The sequence below is a fragment of the Anabrus simplex genome, chromosome 12 (assembly GCF_040414725.1).
Source record: "Anabrus simplex isolate iqAnaSimp1 chromosome 12, ASM4041472v1, whole genome shotgun sequence".
NCBI classification, from domain to species: Eukaryota; Metazoa; Arthropoda; class Insecta; order Orthoptera; family Tettigoniidae; genus Anabrus; species Anabrus simplex.
This window is the reverse complement of record NC_090276.1, coordinates 79301002-79326797: the sequence shown is the minus strand read 5'-3', so window position 1 is coordinate 79326797 and position 25796 is coordinate 79301002. Positions and strand designations below refer to the sequence as shown.

Sequence of the window (25796 nt, the reverse complement as noted above, 5' to 3'; positions counted from 1 at the left end):
TTATCTCTCTAGTATAGCATGGCATAAGTTAGTACAATATAGGTTTAATACCTCAGTGTATAAAAGCAGCTGTAGTTTTATTTACGTCCGTTTATTGGTTAGTGTACTCAGTTTGTTGCGTTTAGCATGTCTTAATGAACACTAGTGTCCAAAAGTTACTCTTCTCTCTGCTAGTTGCTTTACGTCGCACCGACACAGATAGGTCTTATGGTGACGATGGGACAGGGAAGGAAGCGACCGTGGCCTTAATTAAGGGACAGCCCCAGCATTTGCCTGGTGTGAAAATAGGAAACCACGGAAAACCATTTTCAGGGCTGCCGACAGTGGGGTTCGAACCTACTATCCCCCGAATACTGGCCGCACTTAAGCGACTACAGCTATTGAGCTCGGTTGTCGAAAAGTTAAGGATAATCACTAAATGAGGCCATACCGCCTGATAGGAATGTCAGACGGATTACTGAACAAATGGAAGCTGACACACACCATATGTCACATAACTTGTCCAAAAAACAGTGTCAGAGAGGTGCTGATAGCTAAGGTACATCTGACAACAACTAAAAAAATTTGGCAATGTCTTCCACAACAAAATATGCTGTGTATGGTTACCTCTAACGGCCACACATGCTTCGCAGTGACGTGGCATGCTCTCTATCAGAAGGTCCACGAGAGCTCTTGTGGCAGTCGATCACATTCCTCCGAAAGGACAATGCGAAGGTCTTGGAGAGTCCTTGGTGGAGGCTGACGGGATGCAATTCGCCTCCCCAGACCTCCCTGGACAGTCCATGCGATGAATGTCTTCCCCAGCCAGAAATTCATCCACCAGAGCAGTGTGGTGCAGTCGAGCATTATCGTCCATTAAGAGGAAGTCAGGACCAACCGCACCTCTGAAGAGTCGAACATGTGGTGTCAGTTCCTAATACCTATATCTCCGAGCATTAACAGTGTTCCTTGAACCACCCATGAAGATGTGCAGGTCCGTACATCCATTCAACATGATGCCACCCCACACCATGATGCCTCCACCACCATACTGCTCCGTTCCACGATGTTCTTGTGGTGGTATCCGCTACCCGGTTCTCTCCAGATTAATGTGCCATGGGAATAGTTCTGCAAACTCAAGCGGGATTCATCTGTGAAGAGCACATGCCTCCATTCATTCATGGACCAGTTTCGATGTTGACGGCTCCACAGTAACGGGCCCGTCTCTGTGCTGGAATGAGTGGGACGCACATCGCTGGACGTCAGGCAAACAGCCCTGCTGTTCTGAGCCTCCAGTACACAGTTTGCTGGGAAACGTCAACCCCTGAGCTCCGCTGACAATTGTCTTGCAGGTGCACTCCGATTTTGTCAGGTGGTTAAGGCCAGCTATCTGTCCTGCTGTGGGGTGGTTACCCTTGGTCGACCTGGTAATGGCCTACGACTAACATCTTCTGTGTCTTGAAATTGTCCACAAATCCTGAAAATGACGCTTTGTGGCACATTCAAGGATATGGCTACTTCGGTCTGTGTCTGGCCTGCTTCCAGGCGGCCGAGTATTCTACCCTGCAAAATGGGGCCCAAATAGCGCTGTCGTGCCATTATGTTATCACGTTCACCCTGAGGCTACACTCCGCACACTATAACGGCAAACAAGACTGAGGGAATACGGGGCACAGGCACTGGTTGTGTTTACCTTGCGGTTACGCCACTAGTTGAAGTAGGGAACACTTCTTTCCTATAAAGAGCGAACACATAAGGTTTGTAGGTGCATATGTCGTGCGATTTGCGGTCTATTTCCTGTTGCCCTGATTACTCGTAACTTATGCTCAACTTCTGGACACTAGTGTAGTTTGGGAAACACAAGTGGCAAGAAAGTAACTCGGATGAGTGGAGTGTTCCCTTTGTAGGCCATAACTTCCTTCCTGTGCCAGCCATTAGCGGTGAGTGATGTGTTATTTTCACATTCTCTTTAACTTTCAATAATGTATTCGCCTCTTTAATGTTGGATGTTGTTAGTGTTTTTTGAATTTGTTTTTAATCCTGATTCATTACCTCTTCTGAATACAGTATTACATTTAAGTCGTCGAATTGCAAAACCCATTTTGTGCAGACAAACAAATTTATCAGGAAGAGGAACAGAGTGTGCAGATTTACAGTGAAAGTGTTTTAGTAGCTACGTTTGAAACTATTACACTATGAAAATAGCATAAATGGAAATAATTTAGGTTAGGACATAATATTTTGATATCTAATCCCCGCTATTTGATTTAATGATTACATCAAGAAATCATCACTCATTCAAAACGTTAAACATTTTGTACAGTTATATTAACAATCCGTTACTGTCCTCAACAAAATCTCCCATATCAATGTCAATGGCATATCACTGTTTGAATTTTGCCGCTGGTCAAACAGTGCCTTTTAGAACGTGAGGTCATCGTTCCTTATCCACTCTTTTCCGTAATGTTTGGGCAGCAACGTGTGCAGGTCACTGAGTTTTTCTTTCTTAAGAGGAACCCCTTCCTCCACTGGTAGTGGCACAATAGCAGAAAAGGGTTTCCCATGGTTCAATATGCTTTTTGCTTCTACCACAATTGCTGTTATATCATGTAAGTACGATCCTCTTACATGGTTCTGCGACATAACGAGCTTTGCTGCATAACACACGCTGGACATGACTTTTGCAGCAGTTTCGTTATTTGTCACCTTTAAATGTATGGATTAAATGGCCTTTGCTCACATACTACATGGCTGGATTGTGTATTTTGATGAGCTGCATACAATGGCGGTGATAAGTCATTTTGAGAAAAAATGGACATAACCTGTTTTGAAACTGGAAGACTCATTTTATGAGGGCTGTTTACCGCTGTCTTACTGCATCAGCTGATCTCACAGTGGTAGCGCGCTGAGAACAGAGGTAAGGTGATGCTCATATTTTGTGAAACATCTATACAGAAGTAAAGCCATGCAGAGTATAAAACCATTAGTCTTTCCTTGCTGTTTTTCCTGCCAGTGCATTCTTCCCCTATAAATGAAAGTGTATTACTTGGCATGCACTAAAAAAAAAGAGTTTCTTCTATGTCAAAGATTTAACCAATCATTGACAGAGCAAGTGGGTTTGAACTCCACTGCTGGCAGCCCTGAAGATGGTTTTCTATGGTGTCACATTTTCACACCAGGCAAATACTGGGGCTGCACATTAATTAAGGCCACAGCCTCTTCCTTTCCACTCTTAACCCTTTCCTCTCCCATCGACGCCATAAAACCCATGTTGGTGCTACATAAAGCAAACTGTAATAAAAAAATATAAAAAACTCATTGGCAATTGTTTCAATAACTGAAGCACTCTCACCACACACATTCTAAAAAAAGAGATGCAATTTCTTTCTTTAAACCCAGTAAGCCAACCTGAGCTAGCTTTAAAATGCCTACATTTTCAGTATTTTCTTCTGGCTTGGCACAAACCAATGGGCCACATAATGGAATGTTATGATCACGGGACTGTTTGAACATCTTTAAAACATACTCATTAATATCGGGAAATTCACTGTCTTTCATTAGTTTCATCTTTCCTCAGGTTTGTAAAACCCAGCTTTCAATGATTTTGTCTATTTCTTATGAATGTTGACAATGTGTTAGGCAAGATTCCATAATCTTTAGCAATTCCACTCTTTCCACTTCTCTTAGCATTCAACTCGTTTTGCAAGTGTTAAACTACTGTGTGCATCACTTTTTGACATTCTGAACACACAGAGAAGAAAGGTTCACATCCCAAGGTTGATGACTCCGGGAAGGGGTAGATTTCCGGTGGTCAAGTGCAGATACCCGTAGAAAGCGATGGTAAAGACCATCCCAATACTAAACTCATCGACAGGTGCAGTGAAAAAGGTTAAGTCTGTTAACAATGACTACCTGACCATAAACTAGGAAGCTACAACAGAAGTAGAGATTCTTGGGAATTATTTGAAGGGTTCAATTCGTGGAACAATTACAAAATTAATCAGCGATAAAATCCTGAATTTCAATTATTAAAATTTAAGCTTGGAAACTGAATTAAATAAGAATTTTTTGCACTGATTATAATAAGAATTTCACATGGAATACACATTTATTAAATTTATCCCATGTCGAATTAACGAAAGTCCACCGTACAATGAAAATCATTTTCTGGTTAGTTCACAAACAGCTGTCAAAGTGCTAGAATGCACCACCTGCCTGTCGTTTACAAACAGTGAACATACTCACTTTTGCTATCCTCTTCGCCACTTTAACTTTATCTTCTTTATTGTCATCCTTATCTTTATCCTTTTTCTTGCCGTCATCCTTCGAAGCATTGGGATCTTCAGCCGCAGTAGTTGTGGTCGGCGGATATGGCATGTACGTTTGTTTCTCGCCCTCCCAATACAGGAACTGTTGGGTTGTAGCATTGTAGTAATACTGAGATGAGGCGTCATAATATAAACCGGTCTGAGAGTCATAGTAGTATCCTGAAGTTTCATCGTACTGGTACGAGCTGACGTCTGGGACAGCTGCAACAATACACATCACTACCATGATGAGAAATCTCAAGATTACCAGATTTTTTTAAAATACTGGGATAGTCAAGGCATGAAAACTGAATTAACTATGAAATGATAAGTGAGGCCTCAAGTATCCTGAAATGAATATAATTTTAGAGAAGAAACACTTTCATATTCAATGTGAATTTCAAAGAAGAAATACCAGTATACCGAGAAAAATTTTGAGGACAAGTTCAAATACTGAAAATTGGTATTAAATGCTATACCACCTCATGAGTTTTTATTCCAACAGTGGAAACTCTTATCACAGTTTTAGACTTCATTAGTATAGAAAAACATTGTTGACAAATATAGCGGTAGCTGCCATCCACGGTTCAATAGTACCCTATTTACACGAATATTCCCCGCATATTTTTTAAAAATATTTGAGGCATGAAATTGGGGTGCGGGTTTTATTTGCGTCAAGGTTGCCAACACGCTCCTGGCTCACCTAGTTTTCGATGCTGAGTGTACAGTTATGCTTTGTGCAACCGTAGATGGAAGAAAACTGTCCCCATATGTAAAATTTAAACAGAAAACAAATCAGACTTTTATTCTAAACTGACTTTACATTTTTTTAAATAATACTGTATTTTACAGAGTAATTAAAATCCAAAATTTCTCCACGTCACGACAGAGCGCATCTTCCGGAACGAGCAGGGGTAGCTTTCCGCACTTTCACTCACTTCGGTGTGCCTCTAGTGTGTTTCACAGTTGAAAATAGAGTGAATTCGTAATTCTTTTCTATTCAGAGTTTTAAGGAAAGCCACAATATCACGTAGCAGGCAGTACGTGGAAAAGCAGAATCCGCAAAAACTGGTTAGGGTTGGCATTTCTGAATTACAAGATGGCTGTTAATTCGAAATCACATGATTGGAAGTCCGATTTCTGTATTACAAAGACTTCGAATTAACGAGGTTTTACTGTATCGCAAAACTAACATCAGATTTTGCCGGTGTGTCTATTTCAAGTGTTTACATTGCACGAAAAGAATTATCCACCATCGGTCGTGTTACTGTCCAGTAAAAAGAGACCACGTGTGAGAAGTGTTTTAGGCCCGTATTCACCAAGGTCGGTAAGTTTTGCTGTTATCTTAGATTTTCAAAACTCGGATATGTCATTATTTCGGATAACGCTCACTTCCGTAATCACCGCAGAATTTATCATCTCGCTTTACCAAAACTAAGTTTTCGTTTCAATCTCAGTTTGAACTGCAGTTTTTCATACTGGCGTACAGAAAACAAATGACTACGTGCTGCCACCACTATCGAATTGTAAACAAGTTTTTGATTCCATTCGGGCTTTGCAAATAATTTGCATAAATTATGTCCGCTATTGAACAGAAACGGAGAAAGAAGCCTAATATGACTTTCCAAGAGAGTGAATTGTTATTGAACTTGGTGGCAGAAAGCATTAACAAAGGGAATAAGAAAAACCAATTATAGCCTACACATTGTACGTAACTCAAAAAATAAGTCATTATTCCTTCATTCTTCATTAAAAGTCACCCAGTCGTGTACCGTACAAGATATTAGCTATAATCGAGAATTCATTTTAGGCCTACCTATATGTTGGGAATTCCAGGTTATGTTCGGAAGCTTTAGATAACCTAAAATGTGTCTGAAAATCAGAGTCGTCGTAGTCCTGGAAATATGTCGCACGTTCTTTTAACCATCTGGGATGTTTATTAATTGCATAATCTTGATCATGTTACTCATTGCTGTGATTTTATCTTTCAATTAGATATTCCAGCCGCCTATGGGCGTTAGATGTGGAGTGTGACGAACTTGTAATTTAGGAGAGGATTCTAGTGATGCAAGAGACAATGAATCTTCCCATCTACAGGGGATCGAGCCTATTGCAAGTTCAGATTAATGAAATATCTGTCACGTAAGTAGACCTACTTGCACATTTTCATGGAAAATATATTTCATAGCAGTGATATTTGCGTAAAGACCACATTGACCTCGCGGAGTGATACGAAATATTTGTTTATGCCTAAGTTACTCTTCCGATGAAAGGAATTTGAGTACATTTCATTTTTTTCAAAATGAGCCTTTCTAAAATGAGGGTGCGGGCATTATTCGACGGCGGGGATTATTCGGGTAAATACGGTAATTTTGAGAAACTTTTTGTATATTTTGGATATTATTTATTACACAGTATGTTTTTATAACCTGCTAAGCTGTGACTAAGTTGCGTATTGAAAAATGAAGTATACTTTGTCCTAGTGTAATTAGGGAAGTTATAAAATAATACACAATACAGTAGAATCCCGATAATTCTAAATCGGTTAATTCAAAATCCCGCCTAATTCGAAGAAGCTCTCGTTCCCGGAAACACGGGATACAGTTTTGCAAGTTATTTAAATTGTTTAATTCGAAATACAGATAATATGTAATTCGAAGTACAACGTCGGCCCTATTACCGAAATTCAGACTTTTAATTCGAAACTGACTTTACAGTTTAAAACAATAGCATGTTACAGAGTAATTTCAACTCGAAATTTATCCGTGTCATAATAGAAGGCGTGTTCCGGAACGTGGAGGGGTAGCTTTCCGCACTTACACTCACTTCGGTGCGTCTACAGTGTGCTTCATGATTGCTAAGTTGAATGAAATTGGATTTCTTTTGTACCGGTATTCAACCGGTATTTAAGGAACGCCATAATATCACGCAACAGGCAGTGTGCGGAAAAACAGAATCCGCAAACAATGGCGATGCCGACAGTTGGCGAAAAAACGTGGCTCATATAATAAATTCATAGGCACTGAACAATACTGTCATTGCCACTGAAACTGCATTGCTTTATTTTAATGTGAACCCAAACGGTCTTATGGTTTTAAAGGAGAAAGTGCCAGCCGGCGAATCGTACAAGGGTCGGGGATGGGGGTCATTGTAGTGCGCTGCAATGCACATGGAGGCAAGAAATGTTATCCCCTCGTCATAGGAAAGTTCGATGAGCCACAATGTTTTAAGGGCACGACTTTGAATCAACGAGGTTTTACTGTATCTGTTTTGAGATAATTTTGGTAAGAGTTGCAAGTCCCTTAACATTTGTTTTTAAAACACAGTGGAATACTTAATCCCTTACTTCTCCAAATCCAAGACAACTACTTTTTTCTTCAAAAAATTAAGCCAGGCTTAAAAAGTGCTTTGTGCAATCATGTGAATGCCTTTCTTCTACAGTATGCATTTTTAGACTATCTGTTCCTTACATAAAATCAGCTTCATGGTCCGTATCGCACTTCAATAGATTCACAATTAAGTATTTAATTTATTTTCCACCTAGTCGATACAATGATTGCTTAAGGCAATTTTTAATGGTCAAAAGTGGTACATGTTTCGTATATTATCAACATCTTCAGCCACATAACACTGTTTAGATAATATCTAACACTGTTTAGATAATATCTAAACAGTGTTATGTGGCTGAAGATGTTTATAATATACGAAACATGTACCACTTTTGACCATTAAAAATTGCCTTAAGCAATCATTGTATCGACTAGGTAGAAAATAAATTAAATACTTAATTGTGAATCTATCTGTTCCTTGGCGCCAACACCAAACATTGGCTTTAGTTATATCGATTTTCTTCTGGATACATAATTATTTTTCATTTAAGCACATTTAATAACCAATAAATTAAAACTGGCACCACAATATTCATGAGAAAATGTTGAAAGTTTGCTGGCAATACCTGTTCTACATTGTCTTTACAATACGATCCATCACGAAAATATTTCTGATGTTACATGTTATGAGTCTAATTATGATAGCCGTATTGGTGTACAGAATAAATTTGTTTGAAACTTTTTACATTATATTTCTGATGTCTATAAAACTGTTACTAAGCTTAGTTGAATGAGAATTCCTAATTTAAAAAATGAAAGAAGTACAGATGAGAACCCGTTGTATACACTAGCGTTTAACGTCATGAAGAAAAGGGGGAAAAAAGGAGTCAAAGACAAAACTGTTAGATTTGAATTTATTTGGGTAATCTCATTCAACATTATCTATATATTAAATTTTATGTAATTATAGTTTCCACAATGTATCACTAATGTTTGTTTGTTCATTGATATGGACTAAACAAAAAGTGTTGTAATCAATGATTGGACTTCAGTGATGAAGGAAACGTACTCTGGTTCTGAAACATGCACAGTAGAACCTCGATAATTCGAAATCTGTGAATTCAAAATCATGCCTAATTCGAAGAAGCTTCATTCCCAGAAACATGAGGTACGGTTTTGCATGTTATTTAAATGATTTAATTCGAAATACGGATAATTCATAATTCGAAGAACAATGTCGGTCCCATTACCGAACTTCAGACTTTTAATTCAAAACTGCCTTCATGTTCCAAAAAGGTAGTATTTTACAGAGTAATTTATATTAAAAATGTATCCGCGTCTTCCGAAACGTACAGGGGTAGCTAACCGCACTTTCACTCACTTCGGTGCGACTACAGTGTGCTTCATATTTGCTAAGTTCAAGTGAAATCGCAAGTCTCTTGTATTCAGCGTTTTAAGGAACACCATAATATGCAGCAGACAGTGTGCGGAGAAGCAGAATCTGCAACACTGGCAATGCCGACGACTGGCACAAAAAAAAGTGGCTCACACAATAAATTTGTACGCAGCAAACAATATTGTCATTGTCGATGAAACAGCATCTTTTTTTAATGCCGAACCCAAACCGACTTAAGATTTTAAACGAGAGAAGTGCCAGCCGGGAAATCGTACAAGGGCAGAGGTCAATGTACTGTGTTGAAACTTGTAATGCACACGGAAGCGAGAGACTTCCTCCCCTTGTCCCAGGAAAGTTTGATAAGCCACGATGTTTTAAGGGCGTCGGGCACTTTCTGTGCAAGGCATCTAGAAAATTCAAACAGTAAAGTAACAAAAAAGGCATTTGCACAGGGGGGCCTGCAATATGTCTTCATCTTTGAGTCATGTGGATTTTTTTTCTCATTGCGAGAGGTTATGTTTGCCAATGATTTATCCAAGAGCATTATTTGAATAGGACTAATGTCAATGCACTTTGTTGGATACATTTCGGAAATAGTTTTCTCCATGGCACTTGAAAGTTTTAAACTGTGAATCAAGGCGATTGCATGCATCAATGGGTCTTAGAATATTTTGCGACGCGGCAAGGGCTGACATTTCTGAATTTCGAGAGAGGTGCTGTGGCGGAAAATCGAAGCATGTTGTAATGTAGACGGAAGCGAGAGACTTTATCTTTTCGTCACAGGAAAGTTTGATAAGGCACAAGGTTTTAAGGACATCGGGTACTTTCCGTGCAGGAACAGGGCATCTAAAATGCATACAGTACAACAGTCCAATGAATACAGCACCTACACAGGGGAGACAGAATAGATTTATTCTATGTTTGAATCATGCTTTTTTTATTTCTTTCCTTGCGTGAGGTTAAGTTGGTCAGTAAGGTATCCAAGTGCATTATTTGAATACTGTAAATGCATCTTGTTGAATACATTTTGGAAATATACTTTTGCCATGGCATTTGAAGGTTTCAACTGTGAATCAAGGTTAATTGCATTCAGTGATGGGTCTTAGAATATTTTGTGATGCAGCAAGGGATGGCATTTCTGAATTACGAGTTGGCGGTTAATTCCAAATCACGAAATTAATAGCCCGATTTTTACGTCCCAGTGACTTGGAATTAACAAGGTTTTACTGTACAAATAAATTACTTTCAATTATAAAAGTGTATTGACAAGATGGACCAGGCACATGCTCTTTTAACTAGTTTGTAATAGATACAGTAGACGCGTTATAACTCTGCCGCTAAGTAGCCGTGGCCTTTTTTCATGTAAGTTCTAGGTCAATATTCCTAATTAGCCTTAAGATTCTAAAGTGGCTGAAGGTGCTCAGAAAATGAGCGAAACACGTACCATGTTTTAATAATTGAGCAATAAAATAGCTCTCAGGAACCGAGGAATCGATGCAGAACATAATAAATCGCATTCAACATAAACACTGGAGTATTGTGTATGAATATTGATAACGGATAAAAAACTAACAAGTCCGAATTTGCCCGCAGTAACGGATGAATCAAGAGTTCTCATTGTATCCGAAGGATATTGCACAGATTAATGTAGGAAAGGTTATAACAACACTGACATTAAGACAGGAGTTCTCTTCTACTACAATGGCCGTCGTCAGATGTGTATCCGAGTCTGACATCTCACTTGAGCCCTAAGTGCCCACACTCAATTCCTCTTCTGCCTTGAACCGTCCTTAGCAAGCTTATTAAGACTTTTTCACGGGGTCCTAATGTCGCACAATCAAAACGAATAGAAATAAATATTTGAGAATTTTAACACTTCCTTAACGCTAAATGCGGGTCTTGCCCTATTGTGAATTGTGTAAAATAGAATATAAAATTGCACTGCTCTTATGGAATAATTTTTAGACTGGAAATTTATTCCGTTAAATGCAGGTTTTCGCTAAATCGAGGTTATACTGCACACCAGCTGCATTGATTCTGTCAATAGTAACTTTACTACTTATTTCTTTTTTTAGTGCAATTTGCACCACAGACCAAGTAATAAGAACATCATCTGTCCTCAGCCTTTCTTCCACCTCTTCAGTAGTTTCTCCCTCACTGAGGGGTTTCAAAATACGTCTTCATTTAGTTTCTATCTCTTGTTTATCTATTTCTGGCTCTTTCACCATCCCTCATTTCCTTGGCCTTATTTTGGTTTTCCATCTTCTCTTTCACTCTGTCATTAAGTTTTATTCATTACTTCTCTACTTGTTCTTCCACACACTTCTCTAATGATGAAGTTAGTTTTAAAATTATTCCATTCCACATGACTACAGCTAGACTCTGCCATTGGTAACTTGCTTTTGATCTTTTCCTGGAACGGGTCTCACACTTTGAAAATCTAATGCCTATTGCCCACGGTAAAATGTTTCGTAAAATTTGTTGTAGAATTAATTTTATAAAAATTTGGTGTATAATTAATTTTATAAAAATTTGGTGAAAACAAGTTGTGCTGCTCACGGTAAAATTATTTTATAAAATCCGTGGAAACATCGGGATGACCATCTATGAACTCACTTCTGAACTAAGATGTATATGTGCTGCCATCTATCGATAAACTTATAAACCAAGAATCAGCTGTTCAACTTACAGTGTGTTTGAGAGTATGGCTCCAACAAACAAAGCAAAACTTGCTGCTTTAGCTGCAATTATACGTTGTACGGTGGTAAAAGAAATGCCAGGAAATGCTGGACTCGGGATTGGATCAAAGGAAGAGAAGAAGGTAGAGGATTGCTGTCCTTGGTCGAAAATTAGCTGAGGTTAGAAGACCAACATTCATATAGGAATTCGGCAATTGTGTCTTCTGCCTCTCTTCTTGCATTTCTATTGTGGTAAAGTGGCGTTTTAACCTCGTACAAATATGGATATTTCTGGTATTCGTCCAGTAAAACACTAAAAGCTTCCTTAGTCCACGCGAGTCCTGCCATTTTACAACGAAGTGTGTGTTTACTATCGAGCTTCACAATCTTCTCACGACGTAGCGCCAGCATCATCGTGATGTAAGCTTCGCTGATTAGTTCGTTTCATAAAATTAATTTTACGGAAGAGAACATGTACCATTTTATGAAAAGTTTTATCAAAGGTTTTGTAAAACTTGAATTTGACCATGAGCAACAGAAATTTTATAAAATTAAATTATTGTACAATAAATTTGAAAGAAAATTTTACTGTGAGCAACAGGCATAAGGTATTGGCCTATGATAGACAAGGGCCATGAAGGGCATAAAAATGAAAGAGTCCCGAGGCCTGGCAACCTAAAACCGCTGGGGTCAGAAAAGAACTAGAGTTGACCAAGCGTGGTCGGATAGTACATATGGAAGTGAGGAGCCTAACACAAACGAAAGCAACGCCAGGACTCAGCTATGGGAATCTCTCAAATAATATACCGGAAGTGTAATACGCAGCATAAACCCATTTGTTTTCCAGAACTTTCTGCAATTTGTGCCTGGATACGAATGGTGAACATTTTCAACAGCTGCTGTCAACAGGTAAGACAAAACCTTCAGTACCATAAAAAAATCTACAGCCTCAGCTACCGTGAACAGACATTTTAATTTGATCCCAACTGGCTGATCAATTTCAATGTCAGATGAGACGTCCAGCCTATGTATTTCGCATACCAATGACTACAACAGGATTGCATGGAGCAGTACCTCAGCACTAGAACAAAGCTCTCTCTCTTCCATCGGATTTCAAAAATACAGATAATTAATAAAATAACTCAACAACTATTCCAATATTAACAAACAGTCATGAATTTTGTATTTGATAAAGAAAGAACTAGGAAGTAGGAATTATAAATGAAAGGAAATAAGTCCAAAAAGAATCCAGACTGAAATGGATCGACCTGGACTAGCTAAAGGGACTAGGAGAGAAGCCCAACATTGGCTGCAACTCCATAAAGCAGAATGGTGATGAAAGAACTTACCACAAACGTTTTATGATTTAGATATTAGGAACTGCATATTACAACTTACGATATTTTGGGAGTGCACTTCCATCTGTAGGGACAACCACATATGGCACTATACTGGCAGCAGGTTGAGTTATATTAGCAGCCTGAGTCTGTGCGGCATGTGGAACTGCAGCTTTAGAAGTCTCCACCTAAATTAGAGAATTATTACGCAATAAACAAACAACTTTATCTCAATAGATTTCATAGTTCAGTGTAAAACAGAGACAGTCTACCAGCCTCCACAACTAACTATGTGCCCATTATCCTGCCTTATCTCCTCTCTTGCCATTGTTCCCATCGGTATGTGACTTCTAAATCACAAGATATCCACAGCCCAGCCGGTCTGAGAACAGACTGGTGTACGAGATCTGAGAGCACGATGCTACGAGTTCAATCTGCCTGCATTCCCCACTTGCTGCATCTGTTTGCAAGCTGCAAGGTATCAGGTAGCAAACTCTGATCAGCCTTTGTAATTACAGTGAAACCTGCCACCAAATTTCCAAATCGGGGAAGATGTCTAGTTCCAACATATGATCAACTACAGTAGGTCCTACTGTATATTGAAAGTAACATGCAAATAACTGACTGGTCAACAAAAACACCTATACTGAAATATGACAAGATGGTGCTACATATAAAGAGGAGGCTATTTTAAATTTATTGTACTATTGTACAATTCAATTACAGTAAAAGTCCGTTACAGCGAGAATTCACAACATCGGATAATTTACTCTCTATAGAGGATTGCCCTTACATCCGATTTTTGTATAAAAGTCGGAAAAAAACCTACACACATGAAAATCGGTATGAAAGGACAATCAGTTTGTTCAAAACTTGCTTTTCCGCGGATGATATCCACACTACAGCTTACTTGTTTGTTAATTTTCGAAATCCGATACTATGTCAAAATGTGCGTTTAATTTCATTCTGAAAAAAAGTACCGGTACCGTATTTCTCCGAATCAAAGAAGAACCCCACCTTTTCCTTCGCAAAATTTAAATCAGGCTCAAAAGTTCTTTGTAAAATTATATGAATGTTTTGTTGTCGAGTACGCATTTTTAGACGCCGAACATTGGCTTTCATTATGCCGCAATTTTTTTTTGGGGGGGGGGGCCTGCACTATTATTCTTTACTTCCGTGGATATAATGACCATTAACTTAAAATTGGCATCATAATACTGAAGAGAACCCGTTGAAAATTTGCCGGCAATACCTATTCCATGCATCTCTACAATACAGCGATCCGTCAGGAAGATATTCTTGTTGCCTATAAAACTGTTACGGTACTTTTACTCAGCGTCAGATATAACCGGCTACCACTACACGCACGTCTCGCTTATCAGGTTCGGACAACTTCAGCGGATAGCTAGGCCTAATCGCGGACGTTGAAGGTCAACCAACAAATTTATTGCGCCACGGTATGGCCATTCCGCCCCTGCGTTTTTCGTGCACATACTTCACAATTTTATTTTCAACTTCTTTAAAGCGTCCTTGTTGCGGACAACTGAATGTATTTTTTGTACAGGAGGCCTACACATTTTTTTAGCTGTCTGTCTTCACGCTGACGCCAAATATTGACTTTAGTTAGGCCTGAGCAATATTTTCATGCGGCTGCACAATTATTCTACATTTCCAAGTGATTAATAACCATTAGCTTAAAATTGGCATCATAATATCGACGAGAACCCGTTGAAAATTTTCCGGCATTACCTGTTCTTCGTATCTTTACTACTACCCATCACGAAAATATTCCTGTTGTCTACAAAACTTAATTTTACTAATTCAGTTACAGTAGACGCGTTATAACTCTGCCACTTAGTAGCCGTGGCCTTTCTAAGAATTCGAAGGCTCGCATGTTTTGAGGCCATTTTGCAGATTTGAGAAACGTTTTTCTAGAGGCCAAGGGAATGTCATTCTCTCTTCACTATTTTCAGAGATCCAGTGACGTTACACACTGGCACTGTACAACCGGTTGTCACGGCTAAGCAGTGTATTATAAAGAGGTCAACTAATTTTGTGTGCGCGTGCACGTGCGAAGAGAAGCGGCGTGGTTACCGCGATAGTTGCCAGTGGTATTCATTACTGTTAGGCGGCAAATGCAAGACAATCCTTGATATTTCGCATAAGATTCTGAGGGGCAAAACGTCTTGGATTCGGAGAAATAAGGTATCACTCCAAAGTGTTCTTCAAATTGCATCACCTAACCTAACCGTATGTGTGTCATGAAAACATATTTGAAACGCTTGTAGAGAAATGAGTTATCCTCACTAAAAATTTACAAGTGAACAGCCTTTCCGAAATTTAACTAGATGCGAGAAAATATAAACTAAACTTATCCTCTGAAATCAGTGATGCACTCTGCCATATCTTGAGGTGTATCACATTCTTACTTAATTTCAGCATATAACATTAAAATTAAGAGATCGTTTACTTCAGCCGTTATTTTTAACAAGTTAGAAACTGCTATCGGCCACGTTATTTATGCATTTATTATGAAAACTTGTTATCCTCTTTCATTTCGAATTTTCTTTAGAGAACAGCAGTCGTTGGGTATTTGTAATCGACTCCAACATCGCCTTCAAATGTCGACGAGAGAGCTCGCAAATGCACACAGTGAGAAAACTATACCGTACCAAAGATCGATCGCATTTTGTGGCAAACCTTTCAGTTTCCTTATTCAACAGTGTCACCTATCCTACATGATAATAACCTCTCTGTAATTTAACCAGACGCGAGAAAATATAACCTAACCTCTGAAATCAATTATGCACTTTGCCATATCTCGACATGTATCCCCTTTTTTTCCTCTAAATGCAGCATTTAGGATTAAAATTAAGCGATCGTTTAGTCAGCCTTTATTTCTAACAAGTTAAGAACTGTTATCGGACATATTTACGCATTTATTACGAAAATATGTTCTCTTTTTGAATTTTCTTTATGGAAGAGCAGTTGACGGGTATTAATAATAGACCCCGACGTCGTCTTCGAATGTCGACGAGAGAACCCGCTAATGGATATAGCGAGGAAACGATACTGAAGATAATCGATTGCATGCAACATAATTGCTGGGGTGCATAAATATTGGTAACGTAAAAAAACGTGCGCGCTTAATCGCTCGTAATAACGGATGCGTCAGTGATAGGGATCTCGCTGTAACCGAAGGATAATACACAGTTTAATATAGGAATTTTGAAGGGACAGCAAAACATTGTCGGTATAACGGGGTTCTCGTTATATGCCGTACTCACTATAGCGGACTTATACTGTATCTTAATTTACTTGATTTATAATAACATTTTTGAGTGTGGTTTTTTCAGTAGTATTTTAATATCTTGTGTTAGTGGCAAGTTTCAGAAGGTTCTCAAAGCTAATTCGGATGTGGAACTGTATTCTCGCTATACTGTTTATAAACCCTGACACAGTCAGAGCTTTAGAACTTGCCACTTACCCTGCCAACAAAGTACCATAACTTTATCCTCTCTAGTAAAAGCGGTTACTTACTGTTTCTTCTTTCAGAACACCCTTTCTGTTTATAGTAATGGTCCCATTACGATCTAACATCATTGCTAGGATCCCATTACGATCTAACATCATTGCTAGTAGTTCATTAGCCAACTGGAGGGTAGTGTATGGTACCCACTTACACCAGTTCTTATAAAATTTGGTCACAGAGGTATAAAAATTCTACAGGTAAATGGCAATGAGAACTGTCACGTAGTTTACTTACCTTCCCTAACATTTGTAATCGGTAGTTCAGCCTACTACGTGCGGTCATAACGAGTGTGCCGTCTGGTATTAGCTGCATAAGAACGTATTGTGAAAAATGTCTCATGAATAAAACTGGATGATTTCAATTATAAAATAAAAGTTAAATATAGGCAAAAGGGCTAGACATTAATTTGTTATACTAAAAGTTTGAAATTCATTAAAATGAAATATTTTCACACACATTAAATTGGGAAAATGGAAGGGCCCAGAACAAACTTGGCAATTCTGAGCAGTACGTTATATATGATAATGGTGTCAATAAGGAAAAACGCTAAGATAATGATAAATACGAGACCTTTTTTTATTACCTTTTTACACCTTATCTTGCTTTTTACCATGTTTTAGATTTTTTTTTTTTTTTTTCCCCCAACTGATAATGAAGCATTTTATTCACTATTTTGTGAAGTCATTACCTATTTGTCTTTGTCTCCTCTTGCCGCACGGTCCTGTCATAATGTGTAACTGTATACGACCTGACCTCTCATCACACCTGCCCTATTATGTGAGCCTTTCCATCACTTATGTTGAGCTAGTGGGTTACTTTTCTCCCTTCATATTCCTTGTCCATGTCGGGGGGTGTACAAGAACCGGGAAGGTAACTTACCTGTTTCTGGTTTCCTTTAGCTGCCTGAACTTGTCGGATGGCAAGCTGGGCTACAGCCGCAGCAGCGTTCACAGAATCAGTTTGGGTTTGCGAAGTTAAACTTATTTTGCCTTCCTGTTTAAGAAAAGAGAAAATTACTATGAAAATATGCAGCAATAACACAACAGAAATGAAGTTCAACAAGAATTTTCAACGATAATGATTTCCCACGACAAGTGGTGGGGATACCAAGGTAACCAAGACGCTAAAATAAGTTTTTTAAAAATAAACATGAGATCTCAAAAATTTCTGATCCCTGACATGTGAAACGAACTTGATGAAGGTGTTTCACTCAATGTTTTAGCCATTCGTAGTTATTTCTAAAAACTAATGAATAATTTTTGTATGCGATAAAACACTGTGGTATCTGAAGCTATTTCTTTTCATTATTGACTCAATTTGCAACTGTTAACCCTACAAGTGCCGAGTGTTTCTCCCTACATGCCAGACCATTTTTACATATTCATGATTTTAACAAATTTAAGCACACCTAGAGAAAAGTTTGATATGCTGCACACATTATTACTCAGAAAGCTTTATTTAACATTCTTATATAAGTACTAGATAATTTACTTATCTGGTGCATATCAGGCAATCAAAAGTTTGGAAAACTAAGAAAGGTTTTTTCTTATTTTCAAGTTCACCTTTAGTAATAAAGAACATTGATTTTAAAAAAATCACTATATACTGTACATAACATGCAAAATTCCTTCTAGTTTAAAAAAAATATTAAGCTCTCAAAAGTAAAGACAGAAATAAAATCACAAAAGAATTAAAAACTTCCGAGCTGCACACAGTTCCATCAGCCGCCAAGCACTACCAGCAGTCATTCTCAGTGTGTTTTCTTTTCCTGCCAGAACATATAGGCTTCCAGAAATGCGGCAATTTATGAAAGCATTCACAGTGCACCCCAATTGATAATCTATTGAAAGATAACGAAAGATATTCATAGAAACTAGGAGGAAAAGCCAGTGAGCGTGAAGTTACACAGCAACTGAGACGGCAAAAGAGGAAAGAGTAGCTGATTTTATACCTACCCTGACCTTGACCGAGTCATTTCTGGCTAGTGAGGAGTGTGTGCAGAGATGCCAACTATTACGATTCAATCGTAATGGTAACCGAATCGTGTGTTATGAAATGCGAAACGTTTGAAATAATCAAGTGATTTCTAGTGCAGGAAAATTCGTGGGATGACGTTACCGTGACAATTGACGCTAGTAATAAACCAAAAATAGTTCAAAAATTTAGGGAGGAATACTCGAAAGAATGGCCCTGTTTACTGCGTTCCTGAAAATCTCATCCACACGTGTTTTGTACTGTGTGTAGCCGCGATTTTTCAGATGCGCATGATGAGGAAGAAGAAGGCTGAATTCCATGCTAATGTGAACTCCGAACTGTTAAGTGCTATGTTATCAAAAGGAAAGCATGTCACCAGTGTACGTTTACCAAACAGGAACTACAAGCTCTAAGGGAGCAACTACAGTACTCAATAAAAGATATGATCCTTCAACCTCCACTCAGAAATGTACTGCAGATCACCTGTTATTTTAGCAGGTAAGAATCCTACACTCTTTATATGCCAGTCTTTGAATATGTTACATCTGCTTGAATTGTCTGTTGTTCATTGATTTTTCAATGATATGTAATGTACCATTTCATTGCCCGATTTGCGTCATGATCGGGAGTTGCATCCTTAATACTTGCCATGCATCGCGATAAAAATGACGGAGGTTACATAATGAAAGAGAAAATGCAGATATAACTAATCAAGTAGGCCATGAGTTGATATTGCGACGATCGGACCTTAGCAATCCAAATGGCCGTGATAAAAGAATCAGATTGTTGTCCCGAGTAAAAAAAAAGACGACACTTTAAAAAAAATCGTATTGATCATCGGAACGAGATTGTGAGCAAGAATTGATATTCAAGAAAAGAAGAGGTTGAATTTACAGAAGAAATCTGCGAATAGTATAATTACGGCGGTAAATAAGCCATAAAATACGAAGTAAAAGCATCGGGCGTGAAAGAAGTGAATCGCCCATGAGATTTGCCAACACGAACTCATAGCCGAAATTTTAAAGAAGAATTAGAGATCGGCAGCTTATTCTTTAAGCTAGCGACAAACTAGAAATACCTAAAGTATTTGGGCTAAATATTGCATCTTCACGACTAACTTACTAGATAGCTAAAATATATATTCAAAATTATTTATTCCCTAATGCTATCTTTCATTATGTTTTTACCGCACGTAATCGACGGAGATACGATGGCTAGCTAAACCACAAGAATGGGATCGCAATCCGGTGGGAGCCCTTGCCAGCAGACATCACCCACACCCGAGGCCAGTCACCAGTAACCAACGATGACGTAAACCGCAAGTCGAGTCGGGAGCCAAGGGAGATCCAGAATGAAGACCATCCCAGTCGAATAACGAAAACAAGATAAGTCAAGTTCCTTATATTTAAATTTTCGTAGTTAGAATTACGTATATTTGAACGAACGATAGTAAATATTTAATTTAATATATGATTGCAATATGGTTAATGTTTAATTCTTCAAGATAAAATTCTATGAGTAGGGTCATTAAAAAGGAATCCTTATAGCTTATTTAAGATACGGAGTTAGGTAGTCTTTGACGTTTCAAATCTATAATCAACGAGTAGGAGTGCTTGTTTATTTTATGTGAAGCTTTGAAAACCGACGTTATCGATGTAATTCTGAAGACTTATGCCTTTCACTGGGTAATTCAACTCCAGTCCAATGCAGAATGGTATTAGACCGTCTTCTAGATTAATAGAATTTCACTTGACGATAACTTGACACCAAAAGTAAGTAAGTAGAACCTGAAATATTAACACTCACATTGTTTTGATGAGAATATGTGATTGCTTGTGTTACGGAATGCCGTAAACCCATGATTGATGATGAGAATATGTGAATGGATTATACGTATACTGCACTACAGTTAGAGCAACGAATGATTTTGTTAGGTGGAATCGTTGTTATGATCGATAATCTTTAGAGATTATAAGCTAAAAGAATGGAGATAGGGAAGTGTATAAATAATGAGGAATTGTTATTGGCAGAATGCGTATTTGGAGAAATACGAATAGATTGGAGCAATTGGTAATATTTAAGCGACATAATGCTAATGTTACGTTATAGTTGATGTTTTCGTCGTGTGAATTACGTAGCAGTATACGAAGTCGGGTTATGTGGCACATGCATACGATTGTAAGAGGTTAATAAACTTACAGGCTACTTATGGAATACGGTCATCAAAAATTATATCCTAAAACAAGGCATTCGCGATTGAAAGTCAACATACATTTATTTTTTCAGTTGAATCTCACATAATAAGCTAAGCCTAAGTTGAAGTTCTGTCGAACGCAGGTTTGGAGGGAGGAAACGTCTTCATGACTAAAATGACTACTGCTTGAGGACAGGTAAATTTCCGATACCATTTTCTGTTTTAATTTCGCAGAAAGATGTTTATTTACGAATGGAAGTATTGCATTCCTAGATGTTTGATTAGCTTGTTTGCATACGTATGTTATGATAGGCTACTCCTATTTATTTATTTTTCAGATGGTTTTATGACCAAATTAGTTTACCTAGTATAAAGAATATTTTATTTTCGGTTTTATTTTGAGTCGATATATAGCTGTATGGTGATTCTTGAACCATATTTATGGAACTTACTTATGTTGTTTTCGTTATTACACAATGAAGACTTGAGAAAACAAAGAAAGCAAAGATCATAAATATATATGATTTTTTTTTTTTTTTTTTTTTTTTTTAGGATATACAATGAAATTCTAATGTTATTTTAATGATGTCTAGTTGATATTTGAGTGGTACTTAGTTAATATTCTTGATATTTAAACATTATTTCGCCGATATTTCATGGTGCTTCAGTCACTTCAGTGACTTTTCAATAATTTTTCGGCAATATTTAAACATTATTTCGCCGATATTTCATGGTGCTTCAGTCACTTCAGTGACTTTTCAATAATTTTTCGCCAATATTTAAACATTATTTCGCCGATATTTCATGGTGCTTCAGTCACTTCAGTGACTTTTCAATAATTTTTTGGCAATATTTAAACATTATTTCGCCGATATTTCATGGTGCTTCAGTCACTTCAGTGACTTTTCAATAATTTTTGGCAATATTTAAACATTATTTCGCCGATATTTCATGGTGCTTCAGTCACTTCAGTGACTTTTCAATAATTGTTTGGCAATATTTTAACATTATTTCGCCGATATTTCATGGTGCTTCAGTCACTTCAGTGACTTTTCAATAATTTTTTGGCAATATTTAAACATTATTTCGCCGATATTTCATGGTGCTTCAGTCACTTCAGTGACCCTTCAATAATTTTTAAGGAATATCTAAACATGATTTTTTTTCCGATATTCCAAGGTGTTTCAACCATTCCAACGACATTTCGACAATGTTTAGGGGATATTTTATAAGGTTTCAATAACATTTCGATGAATTATTAATATTTCAAAAATATTGAAACGAGAATGTAATGTTAATGTCAACAATTTTTTTTTAATATGATAAGAAAATATTGAATTGTATTTCAATTTGGAATTGGAATTCCTAAGTGTGTAACAGAGTATGTAATTGTAATTATACTTCACTCCAAGTACAACGAACTTTCAATAAAATAGGAGATAAGGATTTCAACTGGAATTCTTGTTATTTATTCAGTTCATCATTGGAAGAGATATTAGATGGAGTACTTATAAATAATCAATAGATAAAGTCAAAGATCTATTTTATTGTTGACTACAGTTAATTGGAATTGGTTTTGCGGACGGATTTGGGGAAAAGGCTGTGCATTTCTCAGTTGAGTCCACGATAAAAAAAAAGGTAAATTGAAATTTGCATCCCTGAAAGGTATTGTGCAGCGAACCAATATATGATTTGATAAAAAAAATATGGTTCTCATGTGTTATTCACCGAGATAAGCCAATATCGGTGTAGATAAATGAATCCACATGTTGGATGGGATGGAATATACAAATGATTTTTTTTTGCAGATACAGATGATGGTAATATGATTTGGTCGCAGACCTAAGCTGATGTAATTATTTTATTCTTACCTGCGTGTCGTCCTAAATTTTTAGGAGATGATTATATTTATTTGTCCATCCAACATCTTATATTAGATTATTAGCCGGAGTATTTGCGACAGTGAGGAAAAAGGCACAATACGAATAATGTACCCCGTACGGTGCAGTAAGTAAGATCTCAGAAAAAGAAATTTTTTTTATTTTTTTTGCTAGGGGCTTTACGTCGCACCGACACAGATAGGTCTTATGGCGACGATGGGATAGGAAAGGCCTAGGAGTTGGAAGGAAGCGGCCGTGGCCTTAATTAAGGTACAGCCCCAGCATTTGCCTGGTGTGAAAATGGGAAACCACGGAAAACCATTTTCAGGGCTGCCGATAGTGGGATTCGAACCTACTATCTCCCGGATGCAAGCTCACAGCCGCAAAAGAAATTCTACGGCCGCCACCACTAATATAGTCATACCCATATGCGCTGGGATATTTCTTGCCTGCAGCCATTACATTAACAAATTTTTTTTGCTAGTTGCTTTATATCGCACCGACACAGATAGGTCTTATGGCGACAGTGGGACAGGAAATGGCTGGGAGTCGGAAGCGGCCGTGGCCTTAATTAAGGTTCAGCCCCAGCATTTGCCTGGTGTGAAAATGGGAAACCACAGAAAACCATTTTCAGGGCTGCCGACAGTGGGGTTTGAACCTACTATCTCCCGAATACTGGCCGCACTTAAGCGACTGCAGCTATCGAGCTCGGTAAAAAATTCTTTACGGGCGCTCGAAGTAGGGGTCTTGTCAATTACTAGAGAGTGGTCCATAACAATGACAGAAGGGACTTTGAGCTGTTGTAGGAGCTTTTTAAACCAATCTAAAAAACAAAACATGGTCCATATCTCTGTGATAATCAACGTTTTTTTCTCGATTGAACACTAGAAGATCTCCTTCCACAAAACTATTGGATGAACCTGTGTGCGTATGATTAATCTGGCGCCCTTCCCATTCGGTTGATTACCGGAGCTTTTAAGGCTGTCATCAGTCCAAGATTTGGCAAGGCACTCCCCAGCATTTACCCACGTTTCATCCAACCATATTACCTCGTGGAGATCCTCACGGCAAGTTTATTCAGAAAAATACTCCTAGCCATCACGATGTGCGACTTTTCAAGCAGCATTTTTTTTCTGTTCAGTTTTTTATATCTGAAACCTATGGCTCGCAGTACCGATTTTAAGGAAATTTTGCTGTCTAAGGGAGACTAGTAATTTTGCCACGTTAGGGCATTCCTTCCTGCTGTAATAATCGTACACGTGTTTTTGTATTGTATCAGCCCGGAAAGGATCAATTCCCGTTACAGGAGCTGGCTTAAATCGTTTCTTTCCTGGACTGCTAGGAAACAAGTCTCCACTACTAGCCCCGTTTCCGCTACTGCTAGGTTCCGATTCCTTTTTCCTTCAATTCCTAGAGGGGAACACCTTTCTGAACAACAGTACGCTTTGAAAACCCTAATGCTCGACTTGTACATTCCACAACTTGATCTGCAGGATCAGAGGGATGACCATGTAAGCGTACGAATTCCCTCTCTTGTAAAACGTGCGAGTTCTCCGCACTAATTCACATGCCTGAATAACAAGTGACACTCCTCGGCACAGAGGATTATCACTTCCCAATTCATGACTATGTTATCGTTTCAGTGACATCACATGCACTAATTACAAAAAACTTCACAGTTATCTCACAAGAAAAACATCAATTTCATGAATGTGCGAATCACATCTGACCACGTGCTAGCGATGACAGACAAGCGGCAACACTTCAAGACTGAAGTCAAGGTAGTTATAAATGGCACCACTATACTAAACACACTGCCAACAACAACCAAATGAAAATAGTTCATCTTTATTCTGCATCTCACTTAAACATTACATTTACAAAAATGAAATGTTCATGTTTTTTAAGGAAATAAAAAGGTTATATGCAGCATACAAAAATAAATACAAAGTAACATGTATAAAATGCACAACTGTCTCTGACATAAAAAGAATTGGATTGGTCGTTCTGATTGACAGGTGACGTTCAACTATTTTTTGTAGTAGTGCCAACATGAACTACAACTGTTAAATGCAACCTTGTGCCAGCCCACATATAAGAGGATTGTTTTACTTCCTTTAATAATAATGATCACCACCACCGAAATGTTTTTTTTTTTTTTTTTGCTAGGGGCTTTACGTCGCACCGACACAGATAGGTCTTATGGCGACGATGGGATAGGAAAGGCCTAGGAGTTGGAAGGAAGCGGCCGTGGCCTTAATTAAGGTACAGCCCCAGCATTTGCCTGGTGTGAAAATGGGAAACCACGGAAAACCATCTTCAGGGCTGCCGATAGTGGGATTCGAACCTACTATCTCCCGGATGCAAGCTCACAGCCGCGCGCCTCTACGCACACGGCCAACTCGCCCGGTGCCACCGAAATGTATCTACCTGCCTTTCTGTCAAAGGAATTCCCAATAAAAAATATGACATACCTGAGCAAGTTGGTTCTCATAATACTCGGTGTAGTATTTGACGTACGCTGCATGCTCTTCTGTTGAGGATGCATAAAGAGACGCACTGTATTCAGCCAGTCTGGGTATATCTGCTGCTCCAAACTGATTAGCGTTAGCATCGCCTGACCCAGAGCTACTTCTTGGGAAAGGAGGATTGGCTGCATTCGAAGAGAAGTTCTTCATTCGGGCCAATTTGTAAAATGAGGCTGTCACTGTCAAAGACATAGAAAATATAAGACAATTTGTACAAAGAAACAACAGAGAGCGCATGCTACTTCAGAGCTCTAATTTACCTTTCTTGCCATCCACAACTAAAGGGTCCTCCAACAATGAATCGTGAAGAAACACTGCGTCCATAACGTTGTTCAGTTCCACATAACAGATACCACGAGATGTGTTGGTCAAAGGATCTTGACCGATGCGAATGCTACGTATTGCCATCTGCGAAAACCTCTGTAAGGCTTCAAGAACGGAATCTTCAGTAGATAAAACATCCAAACCCCTCAACAGAACAGCTGTGGACAGAACAAAGAAAGTTCTTGTGAGGTACCTTGGATCAGCAATATAAGTATGAAAGATGTGGTAGCATTGGTGTTGTGATTACTTCAAGGATTCTTTTTAAAACATCTAATGAACTGCAGTTTGTTTGCTGTAAAAATATCATTGTGCTTCCCATACATATCACCACCCACATG

At 38.3% G+C, this 25796-nt stretch overlaps 1 protein-coding gene across 1 annotated transcript in view; it reads right to left on the bottom strand.

Annotated features, from left to right (window-relative positions):
* LOC136884333 (RNA-binding protein 5) overlaps positions 1-25796 on the bottom strand; it is a 162386-nt gene that overhangs the window by 66144 nt on the left and 70446 nt on the right. The window contains exons 10-14 of the mRNA XM_067156432.2: positions 25395-25616; positions 25081-25313; positions 17438-17551; positions 13088-13214; positions 4225-4508 (exon numbers count right to left, since the gene is read on the bottom strand). Coding sequence (XP_067012533.2) covers positions 4225-4508; positions 13088-13214; positions 17438-17551; positions 25081-25313; positions 25395-25616 — 980 coding nt within the window. The remainder of the gene's footprint in view (positions 1-4224; positions 4509-13087; positions 13215-17437; positions 17552-25080; positions 25314-25394; positions 25617-25796) is intronic.